The sequence below is a fragment of the Octodon degus genome, unplaced genomic scaffold, assembly GCF_000260255.1.
Source record: "Octodon degus isolate 3935 unplaced genomic scaffold, OctDeg1.0 scaffold00018, whole genome shotgun sequence".
Taxonomy (NCBI): domain Eukaryota; kingdom Metazoa; phylum Chordata; class Mammalia; order Rodentia; family Octodontidae; genus Octodon; species Octodon degus.
In genome coordinates this window covers 19,199,386-19,215,481 of record NW_004524594.1, presented here as the reverse complement: position 1 = coordinate 19,215,481, position 16,096 = coordinate 19,199,386, and the positions used below count along the sequence as shown (strand labels likewise).

General features: G+C 52.0%; 1 protein-coding gene across 1 annotated transcript; it reads right to left on the bottom strand.

Moving 5' to 3' along the window:
• Positions 1–10,022: 10,022 nt before the first annotated feature.
• On the bottom strand, positions 10,023–13,335 carry Fgf19 (fibroblast growth factor 19). The gene is made up of 3 exons (XM_004627331.3): positions 13,080–13,335; positions 12,747–12,850; positions 10,023–10,328 (listed from the first exon to the last, which is right to left on the bottom strand). The coding sequence occupies exons 1-3, from the start codon at positions 13,333–13,335 to the stop codon at positions 10,023–10,025; spliced, it is 666 nt and encodes a 221-aa protein (XP_004627388.3).
• Between the last annotated feature and the right edge of the window lie 2,761 nt (positions 13,336–16,096).

Genomic DNA, 16,096 nt, shown 5'->3' with positions numbered 1-16,096 from the left:
ACAGAGTCTCATTATGCAGTTTGGGCTGGCCTTGTGCTCACTTTTGTAGCCCCCAGGCTGGTCTCGAACTTGCAGAGATCCTCCTGGCTCAAGCTCCTGAGTGCTGGGATTACAGGCATGCACCGCCACTCCCGGTTCTAGGGCCACATGATAGGTGCCCGCATCTGGGGCTGAGATGACCCGCTTGTGGGGGCGGGGATTGAACTCAGGTCCTTATGTTTGCCAGGTAGGTGCTTTTGCCTCTGACCTCTCTCTCCACACTCCTTCCCTTTTTAAATTTTTTTTCTTTTCAAAGGAAAGCAAGCTAACATCAAAATATTTCATTTGTCTTTATTTCTCTTCAAGAAATTCCTCAAACATATCAACAGGTTTTATGCCTGTATGAAAACACTCAGCCAACATGAGGATCCCAGCACCGATGTCTGGGTGATAAGATTACAAGGGAGCTGTTTTTTGTTTTGTTTTGTTTTTCTTTATCTTGTGATTTGGGTTGTGTGTTTGTTTCATACTTTTGTAAGATTCACACATACCTTTAATAATGGGAAGAAGAAGTTATTTTAAATTCAGAAAAGGAGCTCACTAGGTGACCATTCACTTTAAGGAAAACTTCCATCTATATTCATAAAAAGTAAATGACACTACAGGTAGAAAGACAATCAGTTTGGGAATGCTTTAAATTCAAGTTTGAGGGCTGAGGAGATGGCTCAGTAGGATAAGCACTTGCCTGGAAGGCTCAAAGTTCTGAGTTCAATCCCCGTTCTGCAAAAAATAAATAAATAAAACAAATAAATTCAAGTTTGACCCAATGGGGTACCGGGAGGAGAATTCAAAGGCTGAGCCCCACACATGCTTTTCAGCTTGGCTTCTTCCCTGTTCCTTCCCTCAGGAAACCTGCCAGGAAGTGTTGTACCATTTTCTTCCTGTCTGCTGCGGAACCCTGTATGCCACAGTGCAGGAGGCCTAGAGAGGGACTGGGTGCCTTTGCCATGACCAGAAAGCAAGAGCCAGGTGCCCTGAGCACTTGCCTGGCCCAGCGGGCCCTGGCTGGCAGGGGTCAGCTGCACCTTGCCCACCCGCAGAGACGGGGGCCTGGAGGCAAGAGCTGAGATTTGGCCAGCTGTGTGAGCCTGGCACCCCAATCACTGGGTTTTGTTATCTCTGCTCTCACCAGCAGGATCAGAGACGTGGCTTCCAACTATGGGAAGGAGAGATGGAGACAACTTTCATTCCTTTTCTTCAAGGAAACTCTGGACAGCAGGGCCACCAGGATTCCTTATGACCAGCTATCCCAGGGGTTAAGCGGGTACTTTGCATGCTCTTGTTTGCAGGGGAGTTTGGGGACAATGACACTCAATGTGGAAAGACACGTTTGAGGGGCTACTTTCAGGTCACCATACAGCATTAAATTAGTCAGGTGAGGGCTGTAAATAGCTCAGCGGATTAACGCGCCTGCAAACAGGCTCAGGGGCCAGGGGTTCAATCCCAGGGCCTGCCATGTCGGCCCCACCCCAGGGCGTGCTGAGCTGTAATCCCAGCTCTTGGAAAGCTGTAAACAGGCGGAGCACTACAAGTCTGACCTAGTAGTGAGATCCTGAACACCCTGTAACTCTTCCCTAAAATACAAAAAAAAAAAAAAGAAAAATTAGTCAGGGGAGGTTGGGCTGTGGTAAAAACAAACCGTGGCATCCCTGGGAACCAGGAAGGCCTTTTCCCACTCATGTAAACCCCCTGTGGGCTGGGCTGCTCTCCTTTGGTGTAGGGGAAGAGCAAGGTGAAGAGCACATCAGCTTACACCCTCACGAAGAGTGTAAACCTGGGGCCGGGGAGATGGCTCAGTGGAATAAGCGCTTCCCTGGCAAGGGCCTGAGTTCAATTCCCGGTTCCGCAAAAAAACCAAAACAAACAAACAAACAAACAAACAAACAAAAAAACATGATCACCTGGCTCTTAGCAAATGCCAGGAAGTCTGGGAAATAGAAAAGCAGGAGTGGGGCTGGTGAGATGGCTCAGTGGTCTAAAGCACCTACTTGGAACAAGCTTAGCAAAGCACAGGGACCGCGGTTCAATCCCCCAGCACCACATGCCAGCCAGCCCCGCCCCCTGGTGGGCTGAGCTGGCCACACACACACACACACACACACACACACACACAAATAAATAAATAAAAAAATTTAAAAAAAAATAAATTTAAGAAGAGCAGGAGTGATATTGGGCCGGTTTACTCCCCCATGGTACTTCAGTACTGTTCAGAAGTTCTCCCCACCCTGAATGTATGACTTCCCCATTTAAAAAGGACAGATGGGGGCCGGCGAGATAGTTCAGTGGTCTAAAGCTCCTGCTTAAGCAAGCTTAGGCAACTGCAGGGACTGCCTGCGGTTTGATCTGTGGCACCACATGCCACGCCAGCCCGCTCCCAGAGCAGGCTCAGCTGGCCACACACACACACACACACACACACACAGAAACTGAAAAAAAAAATTAATTAAAAAAAAAAAGAGAGAGACAGATGAGAGCCAGCCAGATAGCTCAGAGGATTAAAGCACCTGCTTAGGCAAGTACAGGAACTCAGGCTTCTATCCCTGGTGTGCTGTGCCAGCTCCGCTCCTGGGGTGCACTGAGACAGTGATTAAGACTGGGTGTGGTGGTGCACACCTGTAATCCCAGCGCTTGGGAGCCTGAAAATGGGAAAATCACCATGAGTCTGACTTTTTTTTTTTTTTTTTTTCCTCCAGACCAGGGTATTGAATTCAGACTCTTGTGCTTGCCAGGCAAGCGCTTATTCTACTGAGCCATCTCCCTGGCCCCAAAACACCAATCTATGTAATGAGACCCTGTAGACCCTGTACTAAATACATGAAGAAAAAAAACAGACGAGGAGGGCGTTGTAACCTAGCATTGTGACGCAGCGGGTGGGGTCCCCTCATCAGGTCTCCTCACCCAGCTAGACAGAATGCCACAGATCTGTGTCAGGCTTCGTGGTGCACACCTGAAATCTCGGCACTCTGGGAGGCTGAGGCAGGAGGGTAGCAAGCATTTACTCAATCTACGCTACTTGACACCATGTGAAAATAAAAATCTAATACAGGGCCCGCTGGGGGTGTAGTACAATGGCCCTGGGTTTAATTTTCAGGGCTCAATGAATGAAGCCATCAACACTGAGATGTATCATAACCGTGTTCTACTGGGAATAATAAAAAAACAGTTTCTCCAAAACTGTGACTTCCAAGGATTTAAAGGGTAAGTTTGAACATCAGCAGATACCAGATAGTGCGTAGCGCATGATGCCCTTTTGCTCCTATAGTCGTATCTGCAAACTAGGCGCACAGGAGCAGTGGGCCACCGACAGTCAGACCATTCAAAGCGTCACGAGTGTGGGGGCCCAGCTACTAGAAAATCCTTGCGGACAGCCCCACCACTTCCAACCCCGGACACCGGAGGAGGCACAAGGGATGCGATGCCCCTGCTGGATAACAGCCAGAGAGTCCTGCCCCCTTAGGCTTCCCTCGCTCGGCCTGTTCTGAGCACCGCCGCTGGAGGGCGCCCGTGCGCCGCTGACTGAGCTGCCCCTGGACACCCGCTAGGCTGTGGCGTAGGCATTCGTTGCTGAGGCTTATAAACCTCCATTTCCGCCTGCCTGATCCTAAAGAGGATCACATGGACCTATCGTGTGTGAGACCACTCTTTTATTTTGTAATTATCTTTTGAGGTACTGGGGACTGAACCCAGGGCCTTCGCACTAAGCTATGGCCCCAGCTCACCTGCTTATTCTCTTTTCCTTTCTCCCCTTCTTCCCTTTCCCCTTTCTATTTATTTACTTACTTATGCATTAGTATCTATTTTGAAGCAGGATCTTGTTAAGGTCTCTAAATTGTCCCGCTGAAAATGCACGTGTGATTCTCCAGCCTCAGCCTCCCAGGGTTCTGGGATTACTGGTGTGCACCAGTGTGCTCAGTTTACACTGCGACTCCTGGAACCACCACCTGGAGATGAGCCTTACGGGCCTCTGTCAGGGCAAGCTCATGGCGCTGCAGGTCTCCTCAGAGCAGGGGTCCCAGCCAGCCCACACAGGCCGCCTCAGGCAGCCCTGCTATCCTCAGCCACAACCCCCCAGCTTCTGGCTTCTGGCCGGTTCTGCTCCCAGCCCTGGCCACCACCATCCTGTCTGGAGGCTGGATTCGACCACATACCTGTGTGTGCTAGAGTTGCCAGGCTAAAACCGGGCAGGTAGCTAAGAATCGGACAGCGATGCTCCTACAGGGTCTGGGGTCTGAGGCCAGGGTGGGCAGGGCTGGGCCCCTGAGGCCTCTCCTTGGCTTGCAGCCCAAGTCATCCCTGTGATGTCGCCTGCGCTGAATATCTGTTGCAGCCATGATCACGTGTGGCTTTACTTGACTCTTTAAAACTCTGCCCCTTGGCACAACCATATTGTCCCTGCTGTCCCCTAGGGACTCAGTTCAGTCCATCGGATGTACAGGACTTTTTGGAGGAGGCTTTAGATGGACCCCAGAGGTTGGACCTACACCCTTGGCCTCTGGGTATAGGTTTTGCAAGAAGAAACTCAATCTATAGCTAAGGATTATGGCAGAAGTTCTCCCTACCACACCTCCCCTGCCCTCCCTCACCCTCATGGCAGCTGGTTACTTGCTTTGTCTGTGTCCTTCCAGGATGTGCCTGTGGAGGCAACTGCACAGCTGTTGTGCTAGGGGTGGCTCCTGATTCGAATCCTCCACTCCCCAGTGGACGCTGGAGACTATTCCAAATGGGCAGCTGCAGCCACAGAGCACCTGATACCTCCCTGACTCCTGTGGATAAAGGTTTCTTCCTCCTCCCTGGAGTCCAGTACAGTCCTGGGCTTCTGCTCCTCACAGTCACACAGGGCTCCAGCTGGTTGTTCCCCCAACAGGCAGCGCGGTCCTTGCAGCAGCTTCTAGGCGGCTTATCGAAAGTGAGTGGGCAACATCTGTCGGTCCTTGGTTTAAGTTTCTGCTAAGGACAGCTCCAGACACATGCCAGTGTAGACGGTATAAGGCACCCCAAAGTCCCCACCCAGCCTTGGCACCCATCTGATTTGTGACTCTTGGCCATCCTTCATTCTGTTCGATCACTTCACCTGTGACTACTTCACTATGTATCTCTAACAGATATAGATTTTTATTTCATTTGGGTGTTTCGAGGCAGTGTTTCCCTATGCAGTCCAGGCTAACTTTGAACTCATAACCTAGGCTAGGCTCAAACCTGCGATCCTCCTCCCTCAGCCTCCTGGGTGCTGAGATTATAGTTATATGCCATCATGGCCAGCTAAAGTTGGTTTTTTTTTTTTATGTATTTGGTACAGGGTCTCACTAGACTCATGATGCTCCTCTTGTCTCAGCCTCCCCAGCAGTGGGATTACAGGCATGCTCCACCATGCCAGATCTTGGTGGCTCACTCAGCACGCCTCAGGGTGAGGCCAGTGTGGCATGTGGTGCCAGGGATCAAACCTGGGTCCCTGCGCTTGCCTAAGCAGGCACTTAGACCGCTGAGCTATCTACCAGCCCCTAGATATAGATTTTATTATATTTTTATTTTACTTATTTAGTGCTACTAAGGGTTGAACCCACAGCTTTTACACTGAGCCCATCCCCAGGCCTTTTTATTTTTCATTTGAAGCAGGGCTTTAATAAATCACTAAGATGTTCAGGCCAAATTGTACTTGAGATCCTCCTGTCTCTGCCTCACAGACTGCTGGGATTACAGATATGTACTACCACACTCATCTTAGATTTTATACTTAAGTATAACTAAATATTATGTTTAAAACTTAACAGTATGGGGCTGGCCAAATAGCTCAGTGGATTAAAGCACCTACAAGCAGATAAAGGAGCCCAGGGTTCGATCCCAGGGCCTGCCATGCTAGCTACATCCCTGGGGCAGGCTGAGATTCAATTGAGACTGGGAGTGGTGGCACGCACCTGTAATCCCAGCTCTTGGGAGGCTGTAAACAGGCGGATCACTATGAGTCCCATCTAATAGTGAGATCCTGAACACCCTGTAGACCCTTCCCTAAAAATACAATAAATAAAACTTAACAGTATTGGCTGGTGTGGTGGCACATGCCTGTGATCACGACACTCAGGAGACCAAGGCAGGAAGCCAGCCTAGGTTACACAGGGAATTCAAGGCCATCATGAACTTCATAGCAAGACTCTGTCTTAAAACACAAAAAGAAAGAAGAAAAAAAAACTGAGTAATTTCATCCAGTGTCCAGCAGCAGAGCGGATCCTGGAAGGCACACAGGCCTGGCTTTGTTTGCTCTGTGTCTTAGATCTCCAGGTTTTCCAGCTTCATGGGTGAGAACAGGAAGGGAGCAGGGAAGGGAGAGCTGGGTCTGGGGGCTACGGGAATAGGAAGAAGAAGGTGGCCCCAACTTTCCTTGGAGCAGTAGATGAGAGAAGCCAGGGGGCAAAGAAGGAAGAGGAGGAGGTAAGAGAAGGAAAGGCAGTGGGAAAGAGGAACCCAGAAGAGAAAGAGAGAAGAGACATTGAGGAAACAAGGGTGCCATAGAAATCTGCAGGTCATTCCAGGCATGGGGCCGGGCAGGCGCTGAAGCCCCTGTGCTTAAGAAGGATTCATGACAAGATGAATCGCTGGTGGGATGCAGTATCTGACATGGACTGTAAAGGAGCCTTTATTAAATACTTCACCAAGCAATAAGGAGTTTCTTTTATCCCCTCTCTCTCTCTCCAACCCTTTCTTCTCTGGAGACCGAACCCAGGGTCTTTTCACTGAGCTACATCCCCATCCCTTTTTGTCATTTTTATGTTGAGACAGGGTCTCACCAAGTTCCCAGGTTGTGCAGACGGGCTCAGCCTTTGGGCTTCTCCTGGTTCAGCCTCCCAGAGTGCTGGGGATACAGACATGTGCCACACTGGGCAAGGAATTCTCTTTTCTTTTTGGTACTGGAAATCGAACCCAGGACCTTGCACTTGCCAGTCAGGTGCTTATGCTGCTGAGCTATCTCTCGGGTCGTAAGGAATTCTCTTGAACCAAAATGAAACCCTAGAAACACCTTGAGTGAAGCTATAAAAAAGAACCAGATGGCAAAGATGGGAATTGAAAATACAACAGGGCTGGTGAGATGGCTCAGTGGTCTAAAGCACCTACTTAGAACAAGCTAAGCTAAGCTAAGTAAAGCACAGGGACTGCAGTTCAATCCCCCAGCACCACATGCCAGCCAACCCCGCCCCCTGGTGGGCTGAGCTGGACACACACACACCCACACACACACACACAAATAAATAAATAAATAAATAAATAAATAAATAAATAAATTTAAAAAAGAAAAATACAACAATTCCCCAACTCCTGACCCTCCGGGGCAAAAGGCTCCCAGCATCGTCTTTCCTCACCCAAAGCACATGTTTTTTTTCCTGGGCACCTTGATGCTGGGTGGGGGTGCAGGTCTGTGTAAGAAAACAACAAATAGGCTCAGCTACTCTGGGGAACATGGGCTGGGTGTCCCCTAACCCAATTTAGTTCTGTGCTGCCTCCCTAGAAAGGGTGCCAGACCTGAAGATGAGGGCTCTGTCCCCATGACTGGGCCACCACGCCCAGTCCCAGTCACTATCTCAGTGTGCCCTGGGGGCAGGGCTGGCACAGCACACCAGGGATCGAACCCTGGCCCCTGCGCCTGCTTAGGCACTTTAGTCTGCTGAGCTGTCTGGTTGGCCCCTTTTATGGACATTTGGTTGGATGCAGACTTACCTACCAACCTGCGCTTGCAGCAAGGATGCGTGGTCCCATACCTCACCATTCACTGTCCTGTGGGCTGCTTTATATTTGCTTCCCAGCCTGCCTTGCAGCTGGCCAGTGGCCCCAGGAATCAGTCCTGGCTCTTGGGATTTTTTTTTTTTTTCTGTACTGGAGATTGAACTCCGGACCCTGTGCTTGCCAGGCAAGCACTTATTCTACTAAGCTATCTCCCCGGCCCTGTCAGGTTTAAGGAAGATCTGACCTGACTTTTCTGATATGCTCCCCACTCTTAGCTTGGGCCCCAGCAGAGACCAGGCATGAGACAGACATCCAGGGAATTGAAACACAGCTCAGGTGGGCAGTACAGGCTGGGGATGACATGATTCCCTTTGGATTTGTTAATGGAGAAAAAGAAATCCTATTTATTGAGGCTGCCTCATCCCACAGACCTCCAAGGCTCTTAGAGTGTTTTGTTTGTTTGTTTTTTTGTTTTCCTGCACTAGTAGCGATTGAACCTAGGAGCCTTCTCATGGAGCCGCAGACCCAGCCCTTCTCATTTTTCATTTAGAGGCAGTGTCTTGCTAGGTCACTAAGTTATCTAGACTGTGCTCCAACTTGCCATCTTTCTGTTTCAGCCTCCCAACATGCTGGGACTATAGGTATGCGCCACTGCATCGGGTGTGCAGATATTTTTGACCGTCAGACCAGGGGGCGGCCACTGGCCTCTCTAGTGGGTGTAGACCAGGGATGCTGCCAAATGTCCTAGCACAGCCCGTGTGGGGGGAGGGAACTTCTTATACAATACAACACTATGTGCTCGATCCCAGGTGCCAGATGTGCTAAAGGTGAGACACCCTGACTTACGCCAGTGGTTTTGGCTGTTTTGAGACAGGCTCTAGCTAGAACTCACGATGTCATGTAGGCTGGCCTTGAACTCTCGGCAACCCTCCTGCCTCAGCCTGGTGAGTGCTGGGATTACAGGCATGTGTCACCACACTTGACCCCCAGCGTAGATGGCAGGGTGAAGCCAAGGAGACATGTAGGGTACCTTGAAAGAGACTAGAAGCTGCCAGGACAGTCAGACAGGCCTCCCACCCCTCCTGTGGTTCCCTTGTGGGACTGTTCCCCAGGATACCAGGACGCAACTTCTGATACAAACCAACTCCGCTTTAATGTAGAAAACAAACCTCATGTACATAAATATAATTTTGGGGTATAAATAAAGTAAGAAAATAAGAGATGTACATATCAAAATAAATTACTCATAAATATCCTGTTGGAAACTTAAGTGCTGGGGAAAGATTCTGACCCTTCCCCTGCTGTATCCACGAGTTGTTGGCAAGACTTGGGGCTGTCGAACGTTTTTCTTTTCTGGTTTCAAATGGGGGTTGTGAGCTGATTGAATGTGGTGGCTGGGGAGCCCTTGCCCACAGTGACTGGGGATGGGGTGAGGGCTGGACAGGGTCGGGAGGAGGGCAGGTGGTAACAGGTGATCTGTTCTTGATTCACCCTGCAGTGAGCCACAGCTCCAAGACAGCAGCACTCTGAGGTGACCACATTGGGAAGGAGTGACCCAGGCAGGGAATCTAAGTCCCATGGTCCAGTTGTGCTCCTGGAACTGTCTTCACTACCCATCCCTCTTAGTGTCACCCACCCAAGGACATCAGCCGTGAGCCTGGCTCTGGCCATCTAGAAGTGAGGAAGCTGGTGACCATCTTATCTTCTGGGGGCAGATGGCCACCTGAGTTTATCCCCCAGAACCAGGCCCAGGAACAGCTCAAGAGGTCCCCTGTTGGGGAGGGCTTCAGACCTTCCTTGATCCCGAAGCTTGGCTGTCCCTCTTGCCAGGAAGCGTGTGGGGTTAGTCCTGCATCAGTTCTCACCTGGTGAGTCTAAGTACCCAATGTTTCATAGATTTCATCGCTGGGTGTAAATGTAAAAATGACTGCTTCTACCCAGTGGCCCCTGCTGGAAATGACAGAAAGAATTATAGAGGTTCAGTTCAGCATTAGGAATTTTCCCAAAGGGAATGAGTTCCCCATCAGTGGAGGTATTCAAGGAGAACTAGAGTAGCACAGACTGGATCAGCAACCAAGGTACCTCTGGGAGGGGCTTGGATAGCAGCCAAGCAGGTAAAGGCCTAGAACTTCGTGATCAGATGAGTCTACCCGCTAGAAACTGGCACAGCCAATATAAAACTCAGAATATGTACAACTCCTAAGGTTTCCTCCTAAAGCTAAACCAAACAGGATCTCAGGACTGTTTCCGCGGAAGCACCCTCAGAGCCCTGGTCACTTCTGAAAGCTAGGACTCTTTACCAGCCCAACCTCACTGGCCATCCCAAATGGGTCCATGCTGTCGGTCTTCAAGGGCATTGAGAACACATGGGATTCCTCATTGTCGCTGGGCTCCACTGAGGCCTTGGGCAGCATGGGCAGGAAGTAGGACAAGGGCAGCACCCCCTTGCTCTGGTACTGCTGTCTCTGCTTCACACTGCTCAGAACGATGGGGAGATGATGCTTCTGGGAGCGGTATATGCTGTAGCCAGGGTAGCTGATCTCCTCCTTAAAGGCGCAGTCTTCTTCAGAGTACCAGGACTGTGGGGGTCAGAGAGTGTGAACACCATGGGGAACAGAAAACATCACACCCTGATGCCAACTGTCCCTCAGGTCCACCAACTGTCCTGGAAGCCACCATTAGTGGATTTCCATCACTTGTATTTGCTTTGTAAATATATATATATATATATATATATATATATATCAACCTTTACTATGCGTATGTACATATGTAATCATATTAAGGCACAATAGTGCATGAATACAGTAAATATAGTTTACTTCTTTATAAATGCTTTCTAATTTTTATAGCTATATATTCCTTCTGCATAGTTACTTAGTACCTATATATACTTAATGTTATGTCTTGGTGTTTCCCACTAAATCATTTCGACATTTTCAGCTTTGCCTTGTCCAGAGTAATAAAACCATGGGCACAACACATTTCTCCCAACTCGTACTATTTACATTTAAAAAACTCATCACATTCCACCAACGCATTGGGAAACTGACCAAACACAGGACCATTTTAGGTTCGGTCTTCTAATTCAGAATCACAGATGCCTCTATCCGGTCCGGGCTAGGGTTAGGGCATCTATTTGCCAGCATCTAGAGCGGCAGTAATTGGGAGGCTTTCTAAGCAGCAGCCCCCTCCGGCTCCTTCATTCACCGCAGGAGCTTACCCTCCTCCGAGAGCAGCCCGGCAGCAACAGAGAGATAATCCGCTGCCCCCTCCCCCAGCCCAGCTCCCCAGCAGGGAGCCACAAATGTGTAGGGCAGGAAATGCCCCTTCTCCCCTGAGCATTCCTAGTCCTCAGTCTTGAGAAGTGCAGTGGGGGAGTTCTACCCCAAACTGGTGTCATTACCCACTGGGGCTAAGGCGAGAGGCTAGGCTCCGAGCTGGGACACCAGCTGCTCGGTAAACACGGCCCCACATCTGCAAGTCTACAAAGGTCACTGAACTGCAGGTGGGTGAGTTCTGTGCTGATAAGGCACTGATAAGTATAATTGCAAGGACCCGTTGCTCCTGCCCCGGCCAATAGCACATCAGGCCATTGGGGACAGTTCTCTCTGCATTTCACAGAGAAAATCACGAGAAATATTTCACTCTGTGGGCTTTGGAGGAGAAATTGGTGTCATCCTTTCTCCATACAGAAAATGGAATCCATTTGGAGTTTCTAGGGAAAAAAAAAATGCATCATGCCTATATTAAAAAATTAAAAAGCAGAAAGTCCTTAAATTGTGCTAGACTGGCCAAGGGACCAAGAGCAAAAAAGGACTTTAGTGAGCAGCTCCTCCAGGCTCCCCACGATCTGCATGAGGGGGGTTTACACCCAGTTTCTGCAGGGCCCTCTCACCCTGAGTGTCCCAGTAAATGTCAACATAACAAAAGTGACAAAGGCAGGTTTGGAGTGCTTTGGGTCAGCTTGCAGCAAGCAGACCCCCCCCCCCATTTTTTACCATCTTTTTAGGTGGATAAATGGAATAAGCGGATGGTACAGACAAAAAACAATTTTGAGACTCTAAGATGCAGAGTCCTGGGGACATCTGCAATTGGGGGTGGGGTCCCTGCAGGTGCCCACACACATCCCAGCCCTCCCCCCTTCCTCCCAGGGAGCCCTTGGCTGTGTGGGAGGGCTGGCCTCCGGGGACCTCACACAGCCTCTTCTAAACACAGTTCCTTTGAACTCACAGCCTTTGTTCAGCCCCAGAGCCCCCAGCATCCACACACTTCCAGCCTAAGCTGTCAGTAGTTACCTGGGCCTTCGCAGCTCATCCTCCCAGCCCCATCAATCCCTATCCCCAAGCGTCTCAGTATAGGTGAGCTGTTGGGGGCGGGGCACAGTAATGAAGTATTATTCTAATACATCTGCATCTTACACCACGCTTCTTTTATCTGGTACAAAAAAATTAAGAAGAGGCTGAGGCAGGAGGATGGAAAGTTCAAGCCCAGCCTGGGCAATTGATTGATATCCCTGTCTCGAAATTTAAAAATTGGGGGCTGGTGTTGTAGTCCAATGCATAGACCCTGGGTTCAATTCCCAGGACCAAAACCCAAACCAACCAAAGAAAAAAAGAAAAGGAACCTTGACAATCTCAGTGGTTTTTCGCTTTCGAATTTAATAATCTTCTTTAAGAAGACACAATTTATGGATCAGAGAGGACCACATGCAAAGCTCAGGCTGAAAGGGGACGAGGTGAGTTTTCCTGTTTAATATTAAAGGAAGCCGCATAATGGGTCTTCTCAGCCCGCCGGCGCCCTTTGGCTCAATTGCGAATGCCTGACTACTCTCACCCATTCTCGGGATCGGACCGTAAATTCCCATGTTGGGGGACTGGTATCCAAACAGCAGTTTAAGTGACCCTGAAAGCTTTCCCTCGAAGCTGCACACAGGTTTGTGCAGAGGTAGGAGAAAACCCACGCTGGGTGCATCCATGCCCCGTGCGGACACTTACCAGCCCCAGCATCCTGCCGTCGGGGCCCATGCACAGGTACCGGACGCTGTTTATGTCCTTGATGGCCACGGTCTCCAGAGCGACTGCTCTGATCTCCAGCAAACCTGAGTACAAGGGAAGCAAGAAGCTGCAGCCCGGCTGGGGACCCACAACACGTGGGTGCACTCATTCGAACGCCTGCGCTCCCCGTGTTGTCTGGGGACCAGGGAGAGATGGTAACACCAGGGTACCAAAAGCTGGGGTTCCTGGGAGACCCGGGGGTTTCCACGGGAGCTGAGGAAGGGCTAAGGGAGGAAGCGCGGCGGGGAAGGTGCCGGGACCTGCGGCACTCACAGTGCTCGCTCTGTTCCTCGACGCAGTCCACCACGCCGTCCGTGTGAATGCGCAGGAAGCAGCGCGAGCGACCGTAGGGGCCCGCGGCATACAGGTGCCGAAGGCGGATCGGCTGGTCCCAGCCGTAATACACGTGCGGTCCCTGGTCCGACTGAGCGAGAGACCGCCGGGCCAGAGGCCGCCCAGCCACCACTAGCCACAGGCAGGCCAGGATCAGGGTGCGGACCATCGCACATCCGCTCGGCGCACTCCGCATGGCACGTCCTGGGACTCGGGGAGATAGCGATGCGCGGCAGGGCTGTGGCACCTGGGCGCGGTGCCCTCGAGCAGACCGTGAGCTAGAGGCTCCTGGGCACACTGTGCTCCTGCTCCTACGGCTCCGTGGCGAGAGCCTGCAGCCTTATATAGCTTGCCCAGCCAGCCCCGCGGGTAGGTGTCTTGGATCCCTGAGCCTTTCTCATCAGGATTGCATCAAGCCTCCGCCCCCTGCACTCACCCTCTCCTATCCAGCCTTATGACCTAGCCGGGGCAGGTGGGCGGTGGCTCCTACTCCCCGCCCGTTTGACCCCGCCCACGCTACCCAGACCCGGGAGAGGGAGGCTGCCCAATGTGCTACCAGCCCCAGAGAGCTAATCTGCCTGACGCTGCAGCCTGGCGGCTCTGGGTTGTGTGAGTTTAATTTCGCAAAGCAGTGGACAACTGAAGTCCCTTTCCAGTTTCCCTAAGGATGCCCTTGAAGTGCGGCCTTAGCTGGGGCGGAGGGACCGGAACTCGAGACTAGAGATTAGGGGGTGTGGAGCCTTGTTTCCTTCGTCCCACCGCCGGCTCTAATGATCCTAGAAGACCCCATTCCTTGCCTCCAAGAGTCCCACCCTGCCTATCTGTCTCCTGCTGTCTGCTACAATTTTCCCCTGCACCTTGGACTTTCTCAGGTTCTCTTAAGTTTTATTTTCTGGCGATCCCAGCACCACCGCGGTCCCGCCGGCTCCTTGCCCCCCGCCTCCCCTTTATCTTGCTAAACTGCCCCCCGGACTTGATCACCGGTTGCGGACCCACAATGCGGGCGCAGCGCGTAGGGAGGCCGCGAGGTGGCGCTTCAGCCTAAATTTCGGCCCCTCGTGCGGCGCACCCTGCGCGTCGCCTTTGCAGCCTGGAAGGGCGGAGGTTTGGGAAAGCGACTTTCGGGCTGGGTGGGCTGGCCAGCTGTGGCGTCGGTGAACTCTGATTCCCCGCTCTGGCCGCAGCTCCTTTGTTTTTGAGGTGCTGTGCATCGGAGGCTCGGCCTTGGAGGCCCTACACTCGGGGTCCGGGAGCCGGGCGGTCTGGGAGGTCGGGCGCGCCCGCCCCGGCGGGCCGGGAGAGGGGGGCCTCGGTGAAGCGGCGCCTGCAGAGAAGGAGAATGCCCTGGCGGGGCAGAAAGGAGTCCTCCCAGGGGGCTCGGGCTTAACTCGGGTCCTTGCCCATTGTGCCTCCAACCCCCGGCTCCTGGCTGTGGGGGAAGAGCGCATGGCCCGCGCAAAGGCGGTGGGGAGGGCAAAGCCGAGACGCCGCGGAGATGCCAGGCCTAATGAATTTCAATGAGCAAAGGCCACATTCATACCCCGTCAGTGACTGGCGTTAATGACGGAGCGCGCAGAGAATGTCACCAGGAAAGCCTTTAGAAAAAGACATCATCCCCTAGGCTTTCTGGACCAGGGACTCCCACGCTGTGCGTCTCGGTTCAGAAAGCCGTGGCTTCTGTTAAATCTAATTACTTCCCCCCTGTGGCTTTCAATCGACGGCGGCTCCTATTAAACTTAATTACCCTCCCCTGCAGCTTTCGTTTTAAAGTCCATGATAAATGCGGGGTGCTGAGGATGGCAGCGGCTGCACTGGCGGACGCGCCCCTAATCGGGCAGGGGGGAGGCGAGGTGGCAGCATCCAGACCCCCTCCCCCCGCGCTTCCCAGCCCTCTCTGCTTTCTGGGGAAGTGGCGGAAAGGGATTGAGGGTGGCGACCGAGGAACCCCAGGCAATGCCTCGGGAGAGGTCTAAACCCCGGGGCTATGTTCTCAGTTTAGAACCATCCCCCCCTCCAGCATTTCATTTTCCCCATTGAATGGGTGGAAAATAGGGGCCCCAGAAAAGTGGCAGCGTGACCCAAGTCCATATAATCTGCAAGAAGTGGAGTTGGACTTTAAACTCAGACCGTGTGCTTGTAAACCCTGGCTGTTCTGCCTCCCCGAGAGTGAATATGGCCTTGTCTTGGGGTTCCCGGGGCAGACCTGCTGCATCGCGGGGATCTTCACCTGCTCCCTGCGCAGGCCAGGAACCTCTAAGGCTGTGGCCCCGGATGCGTTCAGTCTCTCGGGTCACGAAGACGAGTGGACAGAAGTGACGGGGAGTCATTCATGAGTGATGACGGCAGTCCTGAGGATCGGCTCGGTACCGGCTATGCCACAGTCCGGGCAGTGCTGAAAGCCTTAAGGCTATGAATCCTGGCACATGTGAGGAGAGGGAGACTTGCGGAGATAGACAAGACAGACAGACAGACAGACAGACAGACAGACAGACAGACAAGACAGACAGACAGACAGACAGACAGACAGACAGACAGACAGACAGACAGACAGACAAGCGGCGTGGAAGGTTGGGTGTAGTACAGAGGTTTGAGCATCTACTGGTGTCTCCTGCTTGGGTCGCAGAACGAGAACACCACAGTGGCCAGCAGGCGGCGCTGTAGTCACCTGTCGGGCCTACTAGCTGAGTGCTGGGGGTGCATCAGGTGCAGACCGCCCTGCAAAGGGCTCAGTCATATGTAGGTCTTTGAAGCCCCAACTGCTGTCTCCTGGCTCTGATTTTTCAGGTTGCATTTGCTTCAAGTAGCTCAGTGGGCTGGTTCTCCACCTGAGGACATTTTATCTACTGAGCCACATTGCCCACCATTTGTGGCCACTGCCACCACCTGCAGTGTAGTCCGAGGCCCACATGACCAGGGGGGCTTGGTTTGGTGCCTTTGTTCTGGATTTCATATATATA